General features: G+C 28.4%; 1 protein-coding gene and 1 pseudogene across 3 annotated transcripts; both read right to left on the bottom strand.

The window, feature by feature from the left end:
* Window positions 1-424: 424 nt before the first annotated feature.
* Window positions 425-6225, bottom strand: LOC112688093 (annotated as a pseudogene).
* Window positions 6226-9935: 3710 nt separating this feature from the next.
* LOC112688097 (elongation of very long chain fatty acids protein 4-like) lies at window positions 9936-23067 on the bottom strand. 3 transcript variants are annotated; one of them, XM_025561120.1, is made up of 10 exons: window positions 22945-22984; window positions 21751-21804; window positions 21221-21316; window positions 20887-21077; window positions 20160-20249; window positions 19543-19614; window positions 17039-17095; window positions 11761-11866; window positions 10408-10544; window positions 9936-10329 (listed from the first exon to the last, which is right to left on the bottom strand). In XM_025561120.1, exons 3-10 carry the CDS (start codon window positions 21270-21272, stop codon window positions 10165-10167), a joined length of 870 nt encoding a protein of 289 aa, XP_025416905.1. In that variant the 5' UTR covers window positions 21273-21316; window positions 21751-21804; window positions 22945-22984; the 3' UTR covers window positions 9936-10164. The 3 variants fall into 3 exon arrangements, with proteins under 3 accessions (XP_025416905.1, XP_025416903.1, XP_025416904.1); XM_025561118.1 differs by lacking the exon at window positions 21751-21804 and having other exon boundaries at window positions 9939-10329; window positions 22945-23067; XM_025561119.1 differs by lacking the exons at window positions 19543-19614; window positions 21751-21804 and having other exon boundaries at window positions 9942-10329; window positions 22945-23067.
* Between the last annotated feature and the right edge of the window lie 123 nt (window positions 23068-23190).

The raw sequence follows: 23190 nt of genomic DNA, 5'->3' as shown, positions 1-23190 counted from the left end.
AAATGATAGCAGTATTTTGACTCAAGCTTTTTATGAATTTTGTAAAAAGCTTTTCCTATAACTTTTCCATAAGCTTAGGCCATACCTTAGGCTATAGAGATAACAGTTGCCAATGAGCTTCTATTAATACTTATTCCCTGCTGTACATTTCAGTTTAACATATTATAGCTATTATTACATACCATTTCAAGACTGTATGGATATTTATATTAAAATGCAGCCAGTAAACAAAAAATATTTCTTAAATATCTCTTTTATTTAAAATAAGGAAAACATAAATGTATAGCTTTTAAAAGAATAGTTATAGGCTAATCCTATAAAGTAACATAAAAAAAAATAACACACTTAGTAATAATATAATACAAATATGTACTTAATTGAGATTAATAAATAAGTATTTTACATCTTTAAAATGTTTGTTTAAATAGAATAATATGGCAATTTTAAATTTGTTGTTAATCTATATTTTTAGAAGATTTTCTAAATGCAGCACCAGTAATATATTTTTTAATTGGATCTTCAATAGCTGCATTAGTCGAACTTTGGAAGTTTTTCATTTTTCTAATGGTTTCTGTAATAAAATATGTGGATTATTAACTTGTCATGGAATATTAACTATATAGTTGAACTGGAAAAAAATAACATAACATATTATAAGAAAGCACTCACCAAAAACTATTGCACATGATCTTAGTGAACAGAAATATTCTTTTAAGACATCATCATTAAAAAGTGCTTTTAGTAAGCCTCGTACCATAGAATTAAATTCTTTTTTTTTTGAAGACGTTTGAGCTCATTTACCTATACAAATGTGTTTGATAATTTTCATTTATAAATTTCTCTTAATTTTCATACAATTAAAACTGTTAATAAAAGAATAATTCATGAAAATTAAAAATATTATACATATTTTCACTAACAACACATGATTTATAAGACTTTTCCAAAAGTTTCTCTTCAAAAATAAATAATTGTTCTTCATCCGTAATGGGGATCATCAAATAAAAATCTTCTCCTTCTGTTGATATATTTTGGGGATGGAGCCTTTGGTTTCATTTACTTGTTGTATTGTATCTGTTAGAGTATGTTCCATTTCAATCTGCTTCTGTTGAATGGACTATACATCATATCTTATCTTTAATACCACATTTAATATCCTCTTCAATATATCTGTAATGGGGGAAAATACTATGTTTAAACAAATTAATAGACCATTATTAATTCTTATAAATATTAATTAATTTAATAAAATCTTTAAAAATATAATTATTGTATTGTTTAGATGTATATGGTTTAGGCATTATGTTTTTGAGTTCTAAATCATTATTAAAGTTGTGTTTAATTGGTGTAGATGGTTTATGACAAAGATTGGATAACTTTTTGGTATCAATATAATTTAAGGAAAACAATGAGTTATATTGTAATATATAATACATACTCAGTCATAAGTCATGACCATTAAATAATTTAACAGGTAACATATTTACCTCGTAACACTATTTCTTCTTGCACAACAGGGATTAATGATTGGTAGTTGTCTTGTAGTGTGACCTCAAATGGAGAAGATGTTGTATAGATTATGGATGATATTTCATGAGTACTTTCTGGAGTAGTCTATGAAGACAAATTCTCTGTTAATAATATATAAATTTAATGTGTTATATAATAAAATATAATTTTTAACTAAATTAGAGTATCAAATATAAATAGTAAAATACCTTGAATTTATGTACTTACTGGTTTAAAAAGAGTTCTTTTTATTTTTGAAGGCAATCTGACATCTGAACATCATTATCTTAAAACAACATAATTGAATATCAATAAATAAAAGCTTTATATATATATGCTTCAATTATTATAATATACCTTCATCAGAGAAACTAAAACCAGGCATATTTAGTTTAAATTTTAACGATTGGGTCTTATAATTCTCTATTGTACTGCTTTCTTTATAACTATAATCTAACTCGTGGTCAAAATCTGCAAATGAATTACAAAATGAAAACTTTAATAGTTATAACCAATTTATTAAAACAAAAAAGGTAAATATACTATAATTAGTATCTGTTTTCTGCAATTTGGGTGGTCATCATTGTTATTGAAGTATCATAATCTACCTTCCTAGCATCTAAATCATCTAAAAAGACAATTAACTAGTTATTAAAATAATTATAACAATACATATTATTTAAGTACTTGTATAAATTAAATCATGTATATAAAAAGTAAATATTCAATAGATATTTACCATTTCGTTTATTTTTATGTAACTTTTCAATATACTGAGGAGGTTCTAAATTTATAGCCGTTATTTTTTTTTTCCATTTTGAATTTTCAATATTAGATAGGTCACTTGTATCCTCTGCTAATTTAACTTTATCTCTAGCTTCATGTAATGTTCCTATTAAGTAAATAATTAGTAAAAAATAAAAACAATTTTCCTATTAATAAAATATTTACCAATGCCTTTTTTCAAAATTCTTGATTTAAAATAATTAAAATCAAATTTATTTGGATTAGTCCTACGTTGTATATGCTTTTTAACATCTTTTTTTGGCCAGGCGCACATGTTATTTTTCATCAAGTGTGAAGGAACAGCCTCTACTGAATTTTCATAATCAAAACTGATTATTCTCCACATTTTTATTGGCTAATTAAACTAAAAGTTAAATTAAATTAATAAACAATTTTAATATGCTACGTATACATAGGTACATAAACAGCATGTTACAAAAATTGATAATTAATTAATGTAATTTTTTTTTTCTAATCAGTAGTCTTTTATTTTATTTTTAATTGATAAGAATCAAGGTTATTACATAGTTAGTCAATAAAATAATTACCTTTCAGTTTTTCTTTATTTAGTTTTGGATGAATATTATCCCCATGAAACAAATTTATTAATCTCAGATGTTATTATCTACAACATGGGCATATATAAAGAGCATAAATATATGATTTGTATAATCTTATAAAATCATAATAATCGCTCGGTGTATGTCTATTGATCGACCCCGGCGGCGATTAACACACCAGCAATGCACGGCGTAGAAAACGGCAACGTTTTCATTTTTCGTATTCTTTTTCAACATTTTCACGCCCCCCCTGAAATTTTGTCACGCCTCCCTAGGGGGGCGCGCCCCCCAGGTTGAGAACTCGTGATCTACAATATATTAACAATTATTATTTTTAAAACTTAATTAATAATTAGTAATTATTATTGTTTGAAGTTCAAGTTATTATAGAAAAAAATTTACCTAATTTAATAAAAATAAATTCTTTAAATAATTTCTTCAAAGGTAAACTAACAATTTTAGAATCTATCTCATTGTCATTTTTTATAATCGTCAACTAAATGGATTAAGCCATGAATATTACTAGATACCAAATGTTGTCCATAAATTTGTTCAAACGATTTTATAAAATCTTCTAAAAGATTTCTTGCATATTGGACAAATTCACTAAGACCTGGTGTTAAAAGTATAGTTATAGCTACACTTAAAGCTTTAAAATTTTTAAAACAGTGATCACTCAACACTTTATCTAATACTATTGGTCCAATATATAATAAAAAATACCTAAACTCAGTTGCTTTCCAACAAGCTACTTCAATTAATGTTCTAGGTTTTCTAGAAAACTCGCAAACAAAAAATGGTTTTAAATTAATTATTAGTTCAGATAATTGATTAATTTTCCATGATGGCAAACGAACATTTAAAGAGCCTTTCATCCACAACATAAGAAGTTTTTTGATTATACCCAAACAGACCAAGTGCATATAATCTAATGAAAAACCTTTAACAATATCAAATCTGGGTATTTCTACAAAACAGGAATTATTAGAAAACACATGATGACTAATTTGAGCTCGTTGAACATAATCATGATGTGTTATTTCAAATGGTCGGTTAGATGGTTCAGAATAAGGAAAGCACAACTGGTTTTTAATATATTCCCCTTCAATTTTGCAACGTGTACACGATTAAAATCCATTATGTCCTTTAATTTTTAAAATAAATGATTTTGCCGGAACATCACAACAAACAACATCCTGCACTACTTTATAAAACTTGCCATTTATGTAAATACCATTTAAAATTAATCGTTCAGCTTCAGCGACAAAGTCTTTTAGATACTCATTGCTGTCAATAGGTTTTTGTGTCCCACAATAAACTCCAATAGGAAAAACATGATTCGAAGTTGAACGTATGTATGCCAATATTGGCCAAAATTGAGTAGAATTGCTCTTAGAAATAGGTAATCCATCAATACCTACGACTAGTTTAATTTCTTCATTTGAAGAACTATCTAAAAAATGGCGTATAATACTATTTTCAATACCAAAGTGATAGTATGTACCAGGATTGACTTTTTTAATGCTATTGCGTTTGACAGATTTTGATTTTAACAAAAGTGTCTTTTGGCAGACAAGAAAACCATTTGTGTTTTTTTAAAATTGTTAAAACTCCATTGAGTGCAGTATGAGTTATGTTATTATGTAAAACCCACTGTATTAATTCTGACTCAATTGAATAATTATTTAGCTCTATGTCATCAATTGATACATTTGAATATTGTTGTTTATCAAATATCTCAGGCCTAATAGGATTTTCTTCAATATCTGAACTAAAAGTATGTTGTCTATTTTTCACAAATTACACTTTATGATGACAACTGTTTGTTATTGGCATGTTTATAACTAAACTACTACCTATCTACTGGTTGAGACTCTAAATCTAATGATGAAATACCTAAGTAAAAATAGTAAAAATAAAATTAATCAGAAAATACTTAGGTACATATTATTATTAATTATAATATGATAACCTATATTATATACTTAAACGACTGTAGGGTTCTGGAGCAGTATCCAAATTAAAAGTGCCTATCTCTTCTTTAATTTTTCTTCTCTTGGAACGAGAACTTATCTGATGTTTAAACATTTTTTTATAAACCTATTTTATAACATTGCTTTTAGGAATAATTAATAATACAATTTTACAATTTTAAGGTTTTAGAATTCAAACATTTTTCAACTAATTGTTATTTATATAGAATAGATACTATCATTGAACATTAAAAAAATACAGTAATAAAATAGTTATTAGTTATTACAAATAGGTACCTAATAGTTAATTAAAAAACTGTAAAAATAAGAAATAGGTAAATAAAATGAACCCAAAAAATGCATAATTTTTAGTTTAGGTAGGTAATGAAAAACAATAATTGAACAGTGAATAACTAGAGATTATAATTGCCTAAAATTTATCATTTAATAATAACATATTTTAGAAATAGGTAAATATTACTCTTATTAAATTTAACTACAGCTAACAAATGTAAACTAATACAGTAATACAACCACTTAGTTTTATAATGGTTGATGTGGAGTCTGATTTTAAACAGATTTTAAGGCCAGGAATTTAGATTTAAAAGTGGCCTCCTTACTGTGGAAAATGTGCGGTCATACTCAGTACAGTACAATATACTGTATTGATAGAATGATTATGGTAAAGAATTGTTATAACTTATTACTCATGGTTTTATATCGAGCAAGTCACACTAGTATGATACTATATTGGATAATTGGATTTTACTTAAGTATAATTTACCAAGGTTAAATCTTTTTCCGTCTTATTTTTATCCAAATATGAAAAGTTAAAATCTAAATCCAATAAAATTATAATATAGTTATATATGTTTTGGACCCCTCCTGAAAAAAATTTCTAGATACGGACTTGATACAAATACATATAATAATTAGTTGCACACTATTATCTTCGTGTGGTTATACAAAAATTTAAAATATTAAGTAATACGCTAGCATGCAAAACGAATATTTTATATTATAGCTTACCTTAGATCTCGATCAAGTTGAAACACAAAACTATAATACTAGTATAAGTATAATACTATAGTGTCAAAGACGACTAAGAATTTTAAAATATTACGTGCACATACTACACTGTACACTTCAATCAGTATAATAATATTAGCGATGGCGATGTCAAATTGGCTAACACAATCAAATATTCAAGTGTGACTTGACAAATTGACACAAACACACTACAAACAGCGGCACCAGAATTACAAATACATCCACAAAATGTTTATAAGAATTAAAAGCCCGTTACTGAAATATATTTATTTATAGAATAATAGGTAAAACCATTGGTAGGGTACGTATTGTGAGTTGGAGAGACGATAGACGTGTGACGATCCCGTACGATAAGAGTCCGTTACTGGAAATATATTTATAGAATAACAATAGGGTACATACTACATATTGCAACTTGGAGAGATGAGTGACTCGCGACGATCCCGCACGTACACCAAGTGCCAACATAAATTATAAATGCTGATTAATGGTTACTGATTATACACTTTTCAAACACGTTTGACAAAAATTTTTAAAATCAATGTACCTATAAATAGCTAGGTACACTCTTATTCATCTTTATGCGTAGTAATATTTATTATTATGCCTAATCTGTATTTTAAAAGCAAGGTATTTCACTTTATATATACCCTTACCATTGATTATAGAATAGATTCTATTTTATAATCAATGCCCTTACTCAATAACTGTGCTAGAGTTTGCGAGGCCCTGGGCAAAATAAATATTGAGTCTTATAATTTCTATTAATAAAATATTTTAAGTTCAATTAAATCAGAACCCTCCCCTCATGCCGTCCCTGCCATTACTTAATTATAATTAAATAGTATTAATATAATACCGTATGTTGAAAACATTCAAATATTATTATTAACTAATTTTACCAAAAATATTATAATAATTATATTATGATAACTTTATTATTATTATTATTATTATTACCATGCATAAAATATATTATAATATTATTAATAATTAAATACGGAAAAAATATTATAACAATTATATTATAAAATACTTAAAATAATATTTGTATTACTGTATAAAAAAAATATTATTATTGAATTACTGAAACGATATTATATTAATAAGAAAATTATGTTATTACAATAACATATTTTATATAATATTATTTATGTACTGTAATAATAATAATATTATATTATTATCATCACACAATTGCTATCTGGGTGTCAATTTTAAATGGTATTTATTTAATAAACGTTTATTTTTCGAATCATCGTCAATATACTACAAATCTAATCTTACCTTCGTCGGGCGACCAATATAATTATCTACACATTATTTAACAACGTACTTATTAGAGGCCTGCACGGGCCAGATCCAAATTTTTTGTTGACGTCTAAGGTTCATTTCCCGTGTTGGGACTTATCTAGATAAATTATCTAGGTAGATTTTTTGTCATCTTTTATATTATCTAAATAATTAACGTTAAGTTATCTAATTACTTATCTAAAATAAAATTTTTACTTATCTAGATAATTGTCTGTATTCTTGTCAAGATTAAAGTTATTTTTATTCTTGTACGGAAACGAATCCAAAAAATCAGAGATCATAAAAATCGGTCCAGCTGTTCTTGAATTATAAATTCTGTAACTAACCCGACTTTCTTTTATATATATAGATTTTTTATTCATAATCATAATTTGTGTATTATTAATAAGCAATTATTATTTCTTGGTATGACATTTTGTTTGTATTTTCACGTCGGGAAAATATTTTTAGTATTTTTAAACTTAATTTCTTATTTTTCTACGGAAGTTCCAAATATAGTACTTATTTGATTTTAGTATTCACATGTAACTCATATGCTGAATAGTCATAACTTCACTCGTGGAACCTGTAAAGTCATAACTACTTATAGAATAATGAATATCATCAAATTAATATTATATGGAAAACAATACTGTTAATTTAAAATAATTTTTATGTATTCTGTATTCATCCTGATACGTACAGAGCAATTTTCATTTTTTTTTTTTTTTTTGTGTAACATTTTAGTGATTAACTATAATTTAATATTGTACATTATATATAAATACTGTTTAATGGTACACTACATTACTATAACAAACATTAAACACTAGGTACCTATTGATAATAATGATTATAATTGAGTCTTCATAGATATTATTAGAATATGAAATATTGACCAAAAAGTAACATTTTTTGAAAATATCTTTTTTTATCTTTATTTAGATATTTTAATTTTTTATCTATTATCTTTATCTAGATACATTTTGCATTATCTATTCCCAACACTGTCCATTTCATAGTCGTGCGTATCGTCCACGAAATTTTAAAATTACAATAATTAAGTTCATACGTAGAACTGATGAGGGAGTGTATGGGTTTTTGTGATCGGTTAATATGTACTTAAAAAATATAAATTGAAAAACGCCCCATATGAATGTTCGGCTGTGAAACGAGCCTAAAGCTTTAAAGATATATTTCAAAGCCCGGCTTGACCCTAATGAATGTTTTAACACTAAAATTTAATTTTTGTACAAGTTTTTTTACATTCTGAAAAAACTCAGCCCGGACCGTAATAGATTTAAAAATTTGAAAGCCCGGCCCGGAGTCCATGTCATATTTGAAAAAAATCCTGGCTCAGCCTGGATTTAATGTTTAAGGGTCTGGCCCGTGTAGGTCTCTAATACATATTTTGAGACAGTATAGAAGTATTTCATTAGTACGACTTATAAACTATATTAGTTTAAAATAATATTTAATGTAATAATAACAAGCTATGATAAATAATAATTCTAGAAATTATAAAAACTTGTTTTTGCATATTTTTGTATATTTTGATAAATAAAATGCATATTATATTTTATTGCATATAAATCACAGCCTTAGTGATCAGTATTATTGTTGTTAATACTATCTTACATCCACCATGTTTTCGGTTGGCAAAAAAATATTAAATACTTGCTGGGTACTATTCTCACTATTTCTTTAATAAGTAAAATTTAAATAAATGAGAAAATATAAAAGTTAAATATATTTAAAGGGGAAAAAACAATGTTTATCACAAATACTATATTTTTCATGATATAAACGTTTTTCACATATTAGTTTATAATATAGACATAAAGTACCTATTACATATTATTAAAAAAAAATAATTTAGTTAATTGATGTCGTTTACAAACAATATTTTAAGTTTTTGCTTTACCGACATATTGTAGTTGAATTTTTAAGTATTTTTTACAGATTAATGTTACTTACTAAATCTAATTTATGATTTTGCAAAATGAATTATTGGAACTGGTCATATTTTGTAAACTATTGAAATTATAATCATAATTAAATTATGATTATAATTCCAAAAATTTTTTGATTGAGATTATTATTTTTACAGATTAACCAGGCATAATATAATTAAAATAGCAGGTTAGTTTGGTTAACAAATTTTCAATGTATTTAACTAATTTCAAAACACTATTCAAACTCTTTTATAATCCTTCTTCTATTTTTTACATTAATTAATATAGAATAAAAATATTTATGACTAAAGTTAAGTTCACTTGTTTGTTTTATATTATTGTCTATGCACATTGTACAATAATTTTATGTAGTTTTCTTACAATAAAATTAATAATATAATAAAGAATATTATCCTTAATATTACTAAATTGGTCAATCTCGTCCATCTCGTCAATCTAAAGGCGAAGTTAAATAATAATCAATAATCTATAGTTTTTTGAATGCTGTAATAGTTTTATTAAACTTTTTTTTTACAGCTAGATCTAAGCTATGGTTACATGGATATTAATCATTGAGAGATTTTAAATGAACGTTTAAAAATTACTATTAAACTAGTTTACTTGTTGTACTTTGTAATTTGATCTCAAGTTAAAATTAAAGTAGAAGGCACAAAATAAACGAAAAATATAAAATACTCCTCCCAAAACAAGTATAAAATGTTGATCGATTCCCTTTCATTTTAAATTTAAAATATTCTACGTGTATGATTGTTCTATAATATAAATTATTTAAGTCTTTGAATAATGAAAGTTAATTATAAATTATTGTTCAAGAAGATCATACATTACTGTTCACTTTAATACGAAAATAAAAAGGATAGGTTATTAAAACACATCAATATATCGAATTGAAGGACATACAATTAATATTATCGTATTAATTTAATAATAAATTAATTATAAATGTATTTATTTATTAATTAATTTGTGGTATGTGAACGATGTATAAACACGTCTACATAGAGTTAGTTTCGGTGTTCATTGGGTTTTATCGATTGGTTTATACGTTTTTTTGTAGAACTTTAAAAACATGTAGAGAAATAAAACGATATCTGCAAATACGTAAACAATAAATAATCTGGGATAGGTGCAGTCAAACGCGTACAGGCTTATGCAGTACGTTATGGCGATAATGAATTGTATCTGGAAACATAACGTTATTAATTGGACAGTAACTAGAATAAAGCAGTTAACGTCTTAATCGGGTAATGTTATACTTACAATTTGTATACACGTCAGATATTTCTTCCACCATAAATGTTTTCGGACGTTTGGTCCTAGTGCCGTAAGGAAATAGTAACTGTACATTACTATGTGAACGAACGAATTGACAATGGTCCCTAATGCAGCGTTTTCGCCTGTAAACCATCTTAATATTATATATACATATTATAATTTATATCAATTCAAAACCGACAGCATGATTTGTAAAAACAATTTCGAGTGTATTTCTTAGTACTATATATAAATTTGTACAATACAAAAACAAAAAAAAAAAACATTGAACAACACAAGTACTCACATTACGATAGTTATTAATGTCGTATTCATTATTATTATAATAAGATTTGGAAGTGAATTATAACACAAATTATTTTACTGGAAATGGACGAGATGTTACGTTTCATGTTAATTGATCCATATCAAAATCAAAATAAATTAAAATTATTAATAAAGAAATATTATACACTCAATCGTTACTATGAAAAAAAAAAAATCTGGATATAGTTTTTCTTAGTTAATTTAACTGTTCGGAACTAGTAAAATAATAAAATATGAATATTATCTAACAAAATGTAAAAAATAATATAAGTATATTTTTTTTTTGTTATATAAATATAAATGAATGTTTTATGTGCAAGATGGATATTAATTTTAATCTTATATTAAAAAATTTAATATGAAATAGTTTGAGTTCTCAGTGTAAACTAAATTAAAATGAGACGGGAATTAGAGATATTAAAATTGAAGAAAATTACACTACAATAGGCGTTTTCAATTTTAAAGCAATCATAAATTATTGGACTAAAAATGTTTCTGAAACAAACTTGTGTTGATATTATGTTTTTAAATGTAAAGTGATCTTGCACGAAATTATTTTCCGAAAAAGGAAACACCATTAAAAAGCCAATATTATTTTATCATCCCTTAGGTTAGAAGTTTATTTATTATTTGAAAATTTAACTACAAGTACAAAAATAAATCAACTTAAAATGGTTAGGTATCAATAGTGTTTGATTTAAAAATGCCAATCAGACACCTCGAATACTATACAGTAGTATAAGTAGGACTACCATAGTAATTTGTGATATGATTTATTAAGAATAACTTGATACGGGAATAAAATTTAAAATATAAATTAGCGTTTCCCAAACTGTGGTCCACGATCTTTAGGGGTCCGCACATATACCGAAGGGGGTCCGCGAAAGAAAAATTTAAAATATACAAAGTATTATTATTTATTATTTTTTTTAATTTTTATTTGTACTAAGGGGTCCGCGATCATTTTTATTATCTCTAAGGGGTCCGACAGAAAAAAATTTGGGAAACGCTGATATAAATGAAAATGCTTACTTTTTATAAATCTCAAATGGAAAAAACAAGTAACTACCATGTTAATATGATGGTAAACATGTAAGAACGATACATGTGAATCCTTTTTTCTCAGAATAAAAAATACCTATAAGTTGAAATAAAACGTACAGTAAAAATATAAAAAAAATAAATATTTAAATTTATATTTTATTTGTTGATACTTATAAAATGCAAATATATAATATCTACATTCAGTGCGGAAATGGCGCCCACAGTTTTTCCATGAACCAGTGCAATTATAATTATAGGGCCCCCAAATTTATTTACTGTTTGATTGAAATTTATTGTTTGATTGAAATTATTTTTTTTCCAAATACATTTTCAAATGCATATTTACCTTAAATATATTTATGAATATTGAAAATTCCTGTACAACATTTTTTTAATAGGGGGTTTGAATTTAAAATTTTACAAAAAAAAAATCTTCTCCGATTGGTATTGTTGAGGGCAGTTTTTCAATTACAATAACTTATTAATTATTAAAGATTTAAAAGTTTATACTACAACATAATAATTTTGATTAGTAATTTAATTTAAGGCATTGGATATGTGTTAACTTGCTTTACAAAAAAAATCTATTACTTTATCATAATTTATTTTTATATTGTAGTTACATAACTATTAACATAATAGCAAATAAATCTCGGAGTTGCCTACTGAACCCTGATACAAACTACCAACTTAATCAACATTACTAAAGTTATCTATATTAGTTATTATATATTTATATTTAGTTGCATATTTGGCACTATTAACTCTTTACGTTTTATTTAACGATCTAAAGATTCAGATGAATAGTTATGCATTTATAGTCTTTGCTCCAAGGACTTTTTTTTTTTTTTTTTTTTTTTAATTTTTACAATAAGGTTTTCCTAGCTTACGCTATCTATACCTAGAGATGAAAGATAAAATACATTTTGGCGTAATTAAGTGCGATAAATAAATAAGTTACAATTTTACATTAGATGATAACAGTAGTTAGAGAATTAATTAGATAGTGTCTTGAGGAATTAGGTCATGTGGGCGACCTCGTTTGAGACGGCGCTGTGGAGGTGGTCTGGTGTTGATGTGGTAGTGCATTGAGCCTGTTGACCTATGGATGGATTCGAAGAAGCTCACAGCCGTGAGCTTGATGTGGTCTTGAATGGTTGAAATTTTAAGATCTTTGTGTATGCTTGAGTTCCTTACAAACCATGGGGCGTTAGTTATCGTTCTTAAGACTTTGTTTTGAAATATCTGCAGTTTTTTGAGATGAGTTTGTGCGCAATTACCCCAAACAGGGCAGGCGTAAGTGATTAATGGACGTAGTACTTGCTTATAAATAAGTAGGGAAAGGTTTTTTTGTAGGGAAGACTTTCTGTTTAAGATAGGGAAGAGCATCCCTAAACGTTGATAGGCTTGTTGAAGTTTAGTTGAGAGGTGTGGCCACCAGGTTAATCTTTTGTCCAATGTTACACCGAGGTACTTGACGGATGGCTTCCATGAGATTGGCTCATGGTTAAAAATTAACGGTGGTGGAGTAGGATTACGGCGTAGACTGAATAATACACTTACGCTTTTTGATGGATTAATTGATATTTTCCAGTTCTTGCACCAGGCAGATAATGTATTTAAGTGGTTTTGTAGGTGTACAGATATTGCTTCTGGGTTGCGAGATTCAGAGTAGATGACAGTATCGTCCGCAAAGAGGGCTATGTTTGTGTGCAGTGATTGCGGGATGTCGGATGTGTAGATGTTAAATAATGTTGGGCCAAGTATAGATCCTTGTGGGACGCCAGCTACGATTGGTTGGAAAGAAGAAAAGTTGTCATTTATTTTAACAGAAAATTGCCTGTTAGATAGAAACGAAGTTAGGGAGTTGAGTAGGTAATATGGTGTGTTGATAATTTTGAGCTTGTACAACAACCCATGATGCCAAACCTTATCAAAGGCTTTTGATATGTCAACGAAAACGGCACCCGTGTGACAGTGTTTTTCATATGAGTTGCTTATATGTTCAGTTATGCGCATGAGTTGCTGTGTAGTTGAATGATGTGCTTTGAAACCAAATTGGAATTTAGGAATTGTGTCTGTACAGTTTAGATAATTTTGCAGTCTTGAGAGGATGACTTTTTCGAAAATCTTCGATAACGAAGTTAGCAGACTAATTGGTCTGTAACTGTCGGGGTCTGATTTGTCTTTTCCAGGTTTTTTTATGAGTATTATGATTGCTTTTTTCCAGTTATCCGGAAAGTGACCAAGGCGAAGGAGCGAGTTAAATAGAGAAGTCATGAACATAATTGCCTTATTAGGAAGTTTTTTGTACATAAGATTCGTGATGTTGTCGTGGCCAGGAGATTTTTTATTAGGTAGCCTTTTGATTATTGTTTTAATTTCACCAGGTGTAGCAAAGTTGATTGAATTTTGTACAGAGAAGTTTGGTGATCTCAGAACATCTAAAACCCTAAGATCATTAGGGTTGTGTGCGTACTGATTCAGGGAGAAAGTATTCGAAAGGTTTTCCGAAAAAAATTTGCATTTATCCGCGTCAGAAATTATGAGATGAGTTGGAGTGCGAAGAGGAGGAATGCAATTTGTCTCTTGGTTTAAAAGATTTTTTGTGACTTTCCATAGGCTTGAGTCGTTTTGATGAATATTTGACAAGAACTTGCTATATGAATTTACGCGGAATTGTTGAAGGGCGGTTTGCACTTGTTTAGTAAGCTTGTTTAACGTTGTTTTGGCTGCTGAGTTTCTCTGGTTTTGCCAAGCACGTCTGGCGATGTGTTTTTGTTGGATTAAAGTCAATATGAACAGTGGTAGTGAACCGTGATTTTTTTGAATTGGATTTTGGGGTGAGGTGACCGAGCACGCCCGTGCAGCATCAGTAACGACTTCGGTGAAATGTTCAGCAATTTTGTCTGCTGCTAAGACAGTAGTTATATTTTTTGGAATAATTAATTTATTATTTATATAGTCTGAGTAAGTGCACCAATTTGGTTTACCTTTGAAAAGTGAGACATTTGAGCGGTAAAATTGCAATGGAGAATTTAAATGTATTATTACTGGATTGTGATCTGAATCGAGTTCAGAGAGGGATTCTTGTACGACGTTGAATTGAATTGATTTGGTTACAAGAATGTCTAGTATGTCAGCAAGTCTATTCATATCCGAAGGAAAATAAGTTGGTGAGCTTGGTGCAGATACTATACATGTAGAGGTAGATATGTATTTATGTAGTTTAATACCGTTTGGATTCGAGACACGGCAACCCCAATTAGTATGTTTCGAGTTTAAATCACCGGCCATTATAATGTTATTGTGTAGGTTCATTAATTTGTCGTAATCGGCGATGTGCATTGTGCGGCTTGGTGGTTGATAAGCGCTGACGATTAGAATAGATCGATTATTAAAATTAATTAGCACTGCAGTGGCTTCTAAGCTCTGAAGAACAGGAATTGGGAAATGTTGGTGTTTAATTTTGTTGCGTAACAGTATTGCTACGCCGCCCATAGAGCGTGTCGGCGCGTTACGATCCGCGCGGTACATTGTGTAGCCGGGGAATTTAATTTTGTCCGTGTGTGACAAATGTGTTTCGGTTATGCAAGCTATGTCAATATTATGATGGTTAAGAAATGCCATTAAGGAGTTCCTTTGGGATTTAATACCGTTGGCGTTCCAATTTAGCAAAATTGCGTTATGGGGAACCATGAGTGTTTTGATTTAGGCTATTTATGATGACGGGCAGATTTTCGATTATTTTCTGCATGAGTTGAGTGATGAAGGTATTTATAAGTGGTAGGAGCGTTTTCATGAAGCCGTTGTCGCTATCTGCGTTGTTAGTTGAATTACTGTTGGAGTTATTTTTGCATGCAGAGGCATACGTAATATGATCATTAGTGTTATCTTTGTTAGTATATACATGCTGATTAGCCGGTTTAGGCATTGAATTACTATAATTATTGTTATGGCGAGGATTAGCGAATGTTTTATTTTTGTTTTTTGTTATATCTTTATAAAATGTACAGCCTCTGTAACTAGCTGGATGGTCACCGTTGCAATTGACGCATTTAGCAGGAGTTTTTAGAATTTTTTGACATTGGGTATAGTGATGGTCGCCCGCGCATTTAACACACCTGGGCGGTAAATGACAAAATTTTTTAGTGTGCGAGAATCTTTGGCAGTTTGTACACTGAGGGATGCCAGTTGATGGTTTTCTTGGCTCTACGGAAACTACACAGTGTAACAATCTATTTAAAGAGTAAATGTCGGGTGATGATTTTTTGAGGAGAACGGCGACGATTGGAATAGGATTTTTATAACGGTTTTGGAGACGTGTCACGGTGTCTACTTCGAAGTTAAGTTCTTTCAGCTCGTTGAAAATCATTTCCTCCGTTATCGGAATTGGGAGGTTCCTGATGACAACTGATAATTGTTTTTCAGTTTGGAATTGGTAGGTATGATATTTAATTTCAGATTCGTTGAAACTTTTTGTAATCGATCTGTAATCTTCGATTGAGCTTAGGTTTAATTTTAATGAATTTTTTGTATGTGTGACTGAGAATTCGTCAAAAGTTTGATTAGATAAAGAAGTATGAAATGTTTCGAAATTTGAAATATCGTAGACGTAAATTGGCGGTATTTTGGGACTAACCTGTGCGTCCTGTGCGTTGTCGTTTGTGGAAACGCCGTCTTGGTCAAGTTCGTCGTCGATGTTTTGAAGCGGAGTAAATTTGTTTTTGCTTTGAAAGGGTGGAGTAAGTGGAGCTGCGTTTGTTCTCTTTCTTGGGGCGTGTTGTAGAATGCGGGTTTGGGGAGACCCGCGACCCCTATTTGAAGGCATGTTAAAACGGTTACGAAGTATATATGTTACGGTAAACAGAGCACGGAGGACAACCTGCTACGACGGCTACTGATAACCAACGGCTCCAAGGACTAGAGTGGGGCTTCCAAATATATGTAGGCCCTTGGACCCACGAGAAACCATTGTAATTGGACTACTTGGTACCCTACGTGGCACCACTGCAGTGCGGGGTTGCAATAAAACTTAAATAAGAATAATCTTTATATAATAGGTCATCAAACTTCTATCACCACTAAAACACATCGTAATTCATACATGTGCAGTATTTATTTACAATGAGTATAGTGTATGATAATGGTTGCCTATTATATAATATTTGTTGATTTGGCATTCGGTTTATATAATCTATGTTCATAATTTGATATTTTAAATATTGTCTATATATATATATATATATTATTACAGTATACTCACTGTGTCAAATAAATCCATAATCTTTGATACAGAAAAATACCATGAAGCTTTGTGCAGCTAAAACAAATAAATCCCGTGTTAATATTTTGTTAATTGGTAGTTACATAAAATAATAAGCCATAACTAATATTATATATTATGTGGCACAATCAATGTCGGCCAGTAGACTGTTTTGGTAAACAGAAGAACAGTATTCTAACTAGTCGTATTAGTGTGTACAAGATTTAATAACCAGATAATATTATCCTTAAATTGTTATACAATGAATCACAAAAAACTGCTTTTTATGCAGCATAACAGATTAACCGGAAAACTATTTGAACTATGAATAAAATAAAATAATTTATTTTCATATAAAATGAATACCTATCTATTATCATTAATTTTTACATAAAGTTTTCGATACCAATTGAAACAAAGTTTTTTTTTTAAATTTTTTATAAATTTTGGTTTTACCATAGTGTGTTTTTTTTGTGCCTGTGTACACGATTTCGATCATTTAGACAAGTAGGATTGCTTTGATCATCATAAACATCAAATATTTCTGATGATTTCTAAATTTTGCATAGTTAGTTACATTTTTTTTTAATGATTGCGAATAACTCATGGGAAATTATAAAAATAAAGAAACATTTACAGCTTACCGGTTTTCAAAACAATCGAATTTTTGGTATTATCCTAATTCAAAAAATAATAATCGTAGAGACATAAAATTTTCACTGAATGTTTATTACCTTTTACTATAGATGGCATAGTCTTCAAAAGATATTGTTGAGCTATTTATAGAAAATTGAAATTTTCATAATGTCTTTCTGAATGCTTTTTTTTTTAAAAAAAATGTCGATAAAATAATTTTGGTCTGTTAAAAAGTCCCGAAAATGTAATATGAAATTTCTCATATAAACCTATTATTGATCAATGAAGAAAATTGAATTTAATTAAAAAAAAAAAATGTATGATCATTTCAATATTAAATTTTGACAAAACAATAATAATCACGAAAATTCCCTATATCTATGATATATAATTTCATAACATTTTCAATTGAAAATTGGATACAAGATTTTTGATAATAGTTTTTTTGTAGTCAAAAAAAAAAAAAACTATTGGAAAGCTGTAAAAATGTTTCGCAAACTCTACAAAATGGAAAGTTGAAGAAATCGAATATTTCAACGAACGATATTAGTTATAGTAACGTCACTGGAATTCAGGCTTCTACATACGATAATACTACAGTGGCGCTATTTGGGGGGGGGGGGATGAGTAGGGTGTGCGAGTGCACATCCTGAATTTTTTTCATCTTAAATTATTGGCTATTGGCCTAAGTGTTATTGATTCATGGCCTTTCTACCTAGGCCTTCAGTTTTCTAATCTTTAATATTGTGAATGCACCGTGGCTAACCAGTAATCACTGCTATTCATACATTTTGGCCTGGTAGTGGGAAAAAATTGGCCTCTTTAAATGCTTGCACACCCTTTGCAAGAAACTGAAATTGCTCCGCTGTAATACTAATACCAATCACTCCGTCCCACAGTACGCTCGGGAACAACACCGAGGTCTATTGCCGGGGTTTGCCGTGACCGTCTGCTCGCAGCTTAAATAGGCGAACTCCCAATGAGTGTAGAATCTCCTACCGCTGATCGCGACGATGGACCAACGATGCCGTTGGCGGTTGTCTACTCGCCGCACTAACCCGTGGCAAATCGTTCGACCGTTTTCAGCTACATACATCTGTAATATTTTCGTCGAACCAGTGCTTTTGGTCCCACACAGATAACAAGACGAGATATTGATTTTTACGTATTTTCATTATGCACCAACGTTACGGATATGACTTCATGATCTGTGATCAAGGAAAGCTAGGAAAAACACATGTCTGGAGCACTGTGACATCGACCCACATGTAAACGTTATACCATCTATTCCGTACACAGAATCCTAGTGGGGGATCTCAGTAATCTATCCAAAACTTTCTACATATTTTTTTATATAAAAAAACATGTTACATTTATATATATTTAATGATCTTTCTATTATTTTGTTTACGTAAAAGATACGTTCATATTATTAATAATATTATATATTCCACTAATTTAATTTTAAATTATTATCCATCTATAATAATAACCCACAGTATCCGGTGATGTGTCCTCACCAACACCACGTGTCTCGGGCTGTGGTTCACCGGCAAGTCATTTATCGGCAGGAGCAAAAATAGTAAACTACCGTGCGGGAACTGAAAGATCATGGTAGTCGAAAACGTCTCATTATTTAGTTAAGATATTAAGACGTTTTATGCTTTTAAATTCTTTGGACTGAATTATTATTATAAAATGATTTGAAATTTGTGTTGTTTATAAGTATATGCAATTTTCGATTCATTTAATTTTTTTATTTTTTTTTTTTTTTTGTGGAAGTTAGAACATTAAAAGTTCAACCTATCTTATTAATTAATTTGGTTTTTTAATATATCAATAATCTTAAGTTACGTAAACTGATTCACCTGATCTCTTTCATTCAGAATCGTTTTTTCGATAGTATTGATTTGAAGTTTTAAAGACCTTTTCTTCAAATTCTAAAAATAATAATTTTGTTAATGATCATACTTTTCTAGCTTGATGCTTATAAAAACTGTCCTCATAAAATGAGAAATGCCAAATGTAGAGAAAAATAAATAGTATGCTATGCCGACATTTTTGAATAATTCGTTGTTGATTTTCTCATTATTTATTTTTTTATACTTAAATTCAAAGAACTTGTTAATTCGTAATTTTTATTAATTTAATAAAGTAAAATTATTAAAATAATTTATTAAGTGTATTTTTTTTTTGTTAGCATAATTATTTGAGATAAAAAAATATAAAAATGAGAAGAAAAAGAAAACTAATTTAAAAGACATGTTTTCTTTTGTTTTAGGTATTTACAATTGCATCTTTTTTAAGAACATTTTAAAGTAAACGTTAAAATAGAAATTGTAATAGTTTATCATTATGATATTATTAACTTATAACGATAAGTGTTTTTTTTGAACATTCAAGTGTAGACATTATTGAAAATCAGTAGTTAGTAAACAAAATATATTGCTTCCATATAAAAAAAATAAATATTTTAGCGCCTTACCTCTTGTGTGATATAATTTTTGGTACCCGTACTATCTGGATAGCATGAATAGTTCCACAAATAACTTGGTAATTCAGGTGTGATGAATTGCTGAAATATGAATTGTATTATTATATGTAATAAAATAAAATAAATAAATATTTAAAAGCGTTCTACATGATTAATGAGTCATCTCAAACAGTTAGTTGCTTTGACTCGTGGAGACCACTTCATAGACATACACAGTGTTTTAAGATTAATCCTAATAAGACTATAAAAACTACAAGATTAGAACTGTCGAAGAACCGATGAGACAATTTTTAAATCAAAAAATAGAGAAAAAATATTGAATCTCATAGTTATAATTAATTACCACTTTCCTAGTTGGGTATTTTTCCCGGGACCCAAATATAATCAGCAACTAGTAAGGTTCGCCAATAATATAGATGATTTTGACGATCAGAAGAAAAATTGTTTAAAATATACTAATAATTTATAGTATTATAGTACAACCTTGTTATACGGTTAAAACATTAAAACGGATCTTGATCCTAATCACCGCATTAAAATTCTAAATGGTCTTAAAATTATTTGAAATATGTAATTTTTTCATAAAATGTAATCTAATACTGGACAGTATAGTTATCAGACTTGTAAGTATACGTGTTTTAATAAATTCTGTTATGTGCAATTATTATTCAAAAATTTATTGCTGTTTCGAAAGTGATTTCTACTCGTATTTACTCACATAAACTAAAATATAGCTGTTAAACACAACTTGCATTAAATTGTAGAATAACATTATGTACTTAATGTTGATTGGTTCACGAGTTTTCATAAATGTTGGACCAAGCTTGAGTACAAAAGTCAAGTAGACTGTTAGTATGATGCATATTGGCCATGGCGAGCTAATGAATAGCCACGAATCGATCATGTTGTCTGTGAACGAAAAATAATTTATTACTTCAAACTATTGTGTTTGTACTTGTAATATAGATTAATGAAACAGTATGTGATTTGTATAAAAAGTAAATAGCCTTTAAGAATTATATAATGCTATGCATGCATTTCGAATGACTTACCAGACTTGAACTCTTTGTGGATCAACTGAAACACCTCATTCATACCATTCATGACGCCACGAGTTACTATTTTCAAAATTAAACTTGAATTATCGCCTAAAAACAATAATATAATTTACGTTGCAGTCATATCATCCAATAATAATAATAATAATAATAATATGTAAGTTATGGAGGACTGTCTAAAACTAAAAGGTCAAGAAAAAAATGTAATTGTATTATGAACGAGCTCGGGTTTTGAGTTTAAACAATTTTAATTTTTTATTTTATAGCTTGTTTGAATTGAAAATTTTGTATAACTATTTCACGAAGAGACTGTTACAGTTTAAAAGTAAAACATAACCTTTGAAATAATTAAAATAATTAAAAATGAACGTTGTTAATATTTGTTTTTGTTAAAAACGTTAATAATTTGCTATGCAACTTTTTGTAACGTTAACGAAAAAAAGCAATAAAGTGTTACATTTTTAAACAAAAATTCACTATTTATTGAAAAATGCCATAGCATACATACAGTCATATCGTCTTACCTTCAAATGAAAAAAAGAAGCGAAAGCGTACAGTATGATTAAATGAACATATTCCTAATGAAAACACATAAATAAGTATAATGATAATATTTATTACTATATTATTGTAATTTTTTTAAACTTTGAAATATAATAGACAAAAAATACTCTTCATAGTCTATAGGTTATATACTCGTACAGCTTGATAGAAATGGGTGTTAAAACTGAAAACTAATTTATTGTCTTTTTACGTCGTGTAATATTATAGGTACACAATGTAAAAGAAACACATCTAATTAAACTATTTAAATTTGTCGTGACGCGTAATGAACAGTAGGCGTATTTTAATAATTTTTGATAATATTTTAGTATTGGATTTATTGCGATTGTTTTTATAATACATATTGCTATTAGATTAATAACGTTTGTGTATAATTTATAGTAGTTATATTTAATGAAATAATTAAAATATATAACATAGAAAATATAAAATTAAATAAACAAGTTTAAAGTTCATCTAATAAGCATATGCTTATATGCAGATGAGCTGAGTTAAAATTAAAAGTTAATTAAAAAACAATATTTTACGGACAGTCACAATACATTAATTTTATACACGTGCAAGATAAATATAAATTTTTTTAACGATTAGATTTTATCCGAACTTGAATTTCAGCTGTATTTATAGCCTAGTGTCTACTGGCTTATGCGCTTTATAGATAAATAAATTATGTGTGTTTGCAAGCTAAAAGTGTAAATAATCAAGTCGTTAGTTATCCAGGAAATAAAAAACTGTAGGTGCTTATTGAAAAGAACATTTTTCTGTCCTATATTTTAATACTTTTTTTGTAGACTACTTTTTCGAGGAAATATTTATAAAACTCGTATAATTATTTGCAAAACTAAACAAGAATAGATGGAAATCTAACCTTTGTCTTTATGCTCAAGCCGTTATTACTCTTACCAATTTATAACTTCAACGTATATTTTATTTTTTGTAATGTCCAAAAAGAAGTGTGTTGATTAAATCCATTATTTAAGATGGATTTTGTAGGATATAAGGCAACAGAATATAAAACGATTTCGAACAGATGGAATCGATTTGTTTAACACATTCATTATAATTAAACCTACTGACGATAATAATAATATATTATGTGGTCACATAAAAAAAAAAATATATCTGATTGATTGATATATAAAGTATATACTTACTTTTTAGTAGGCGCGGCGACAAATTATTTTTATAGTGAATTATTCGGATGTAAACTCCCGAATGGCTGTAAAATTAAATGATCAATAACGTCCTTGCGTTGTGCGTCCGATCAAATATTTTGTTAAAATGTATGTTAATATAAAACCCAAATGCTTAAATACATTTAGTTAATCGATATTTAAAATGAGAGTCTAATGGCAGCCGTGAACCAGACGATGATCACATATTGGAAACGTAAGGATATA

The sequence above is a fragment of the Sipha flava genome, unplaced genomic scaffold (genome assembly GCF_003268045.1).
Source record: "Sipha flava isolate LNK unplaced genomic scaffold, YSA_version1 378_pilon_pilon, whole genome shotgun sequence".
NCBI lineage: Eukaryota > Metazoa > Arthropoda > Insecta > Hemiptera > Aphididae > Sipha > Sipha flava.
The sequence above is the reverse complement of the archived record's forward strand: the minus strand, read 5'-3'. Positions and strand labels throughout refer to the sequence as shown.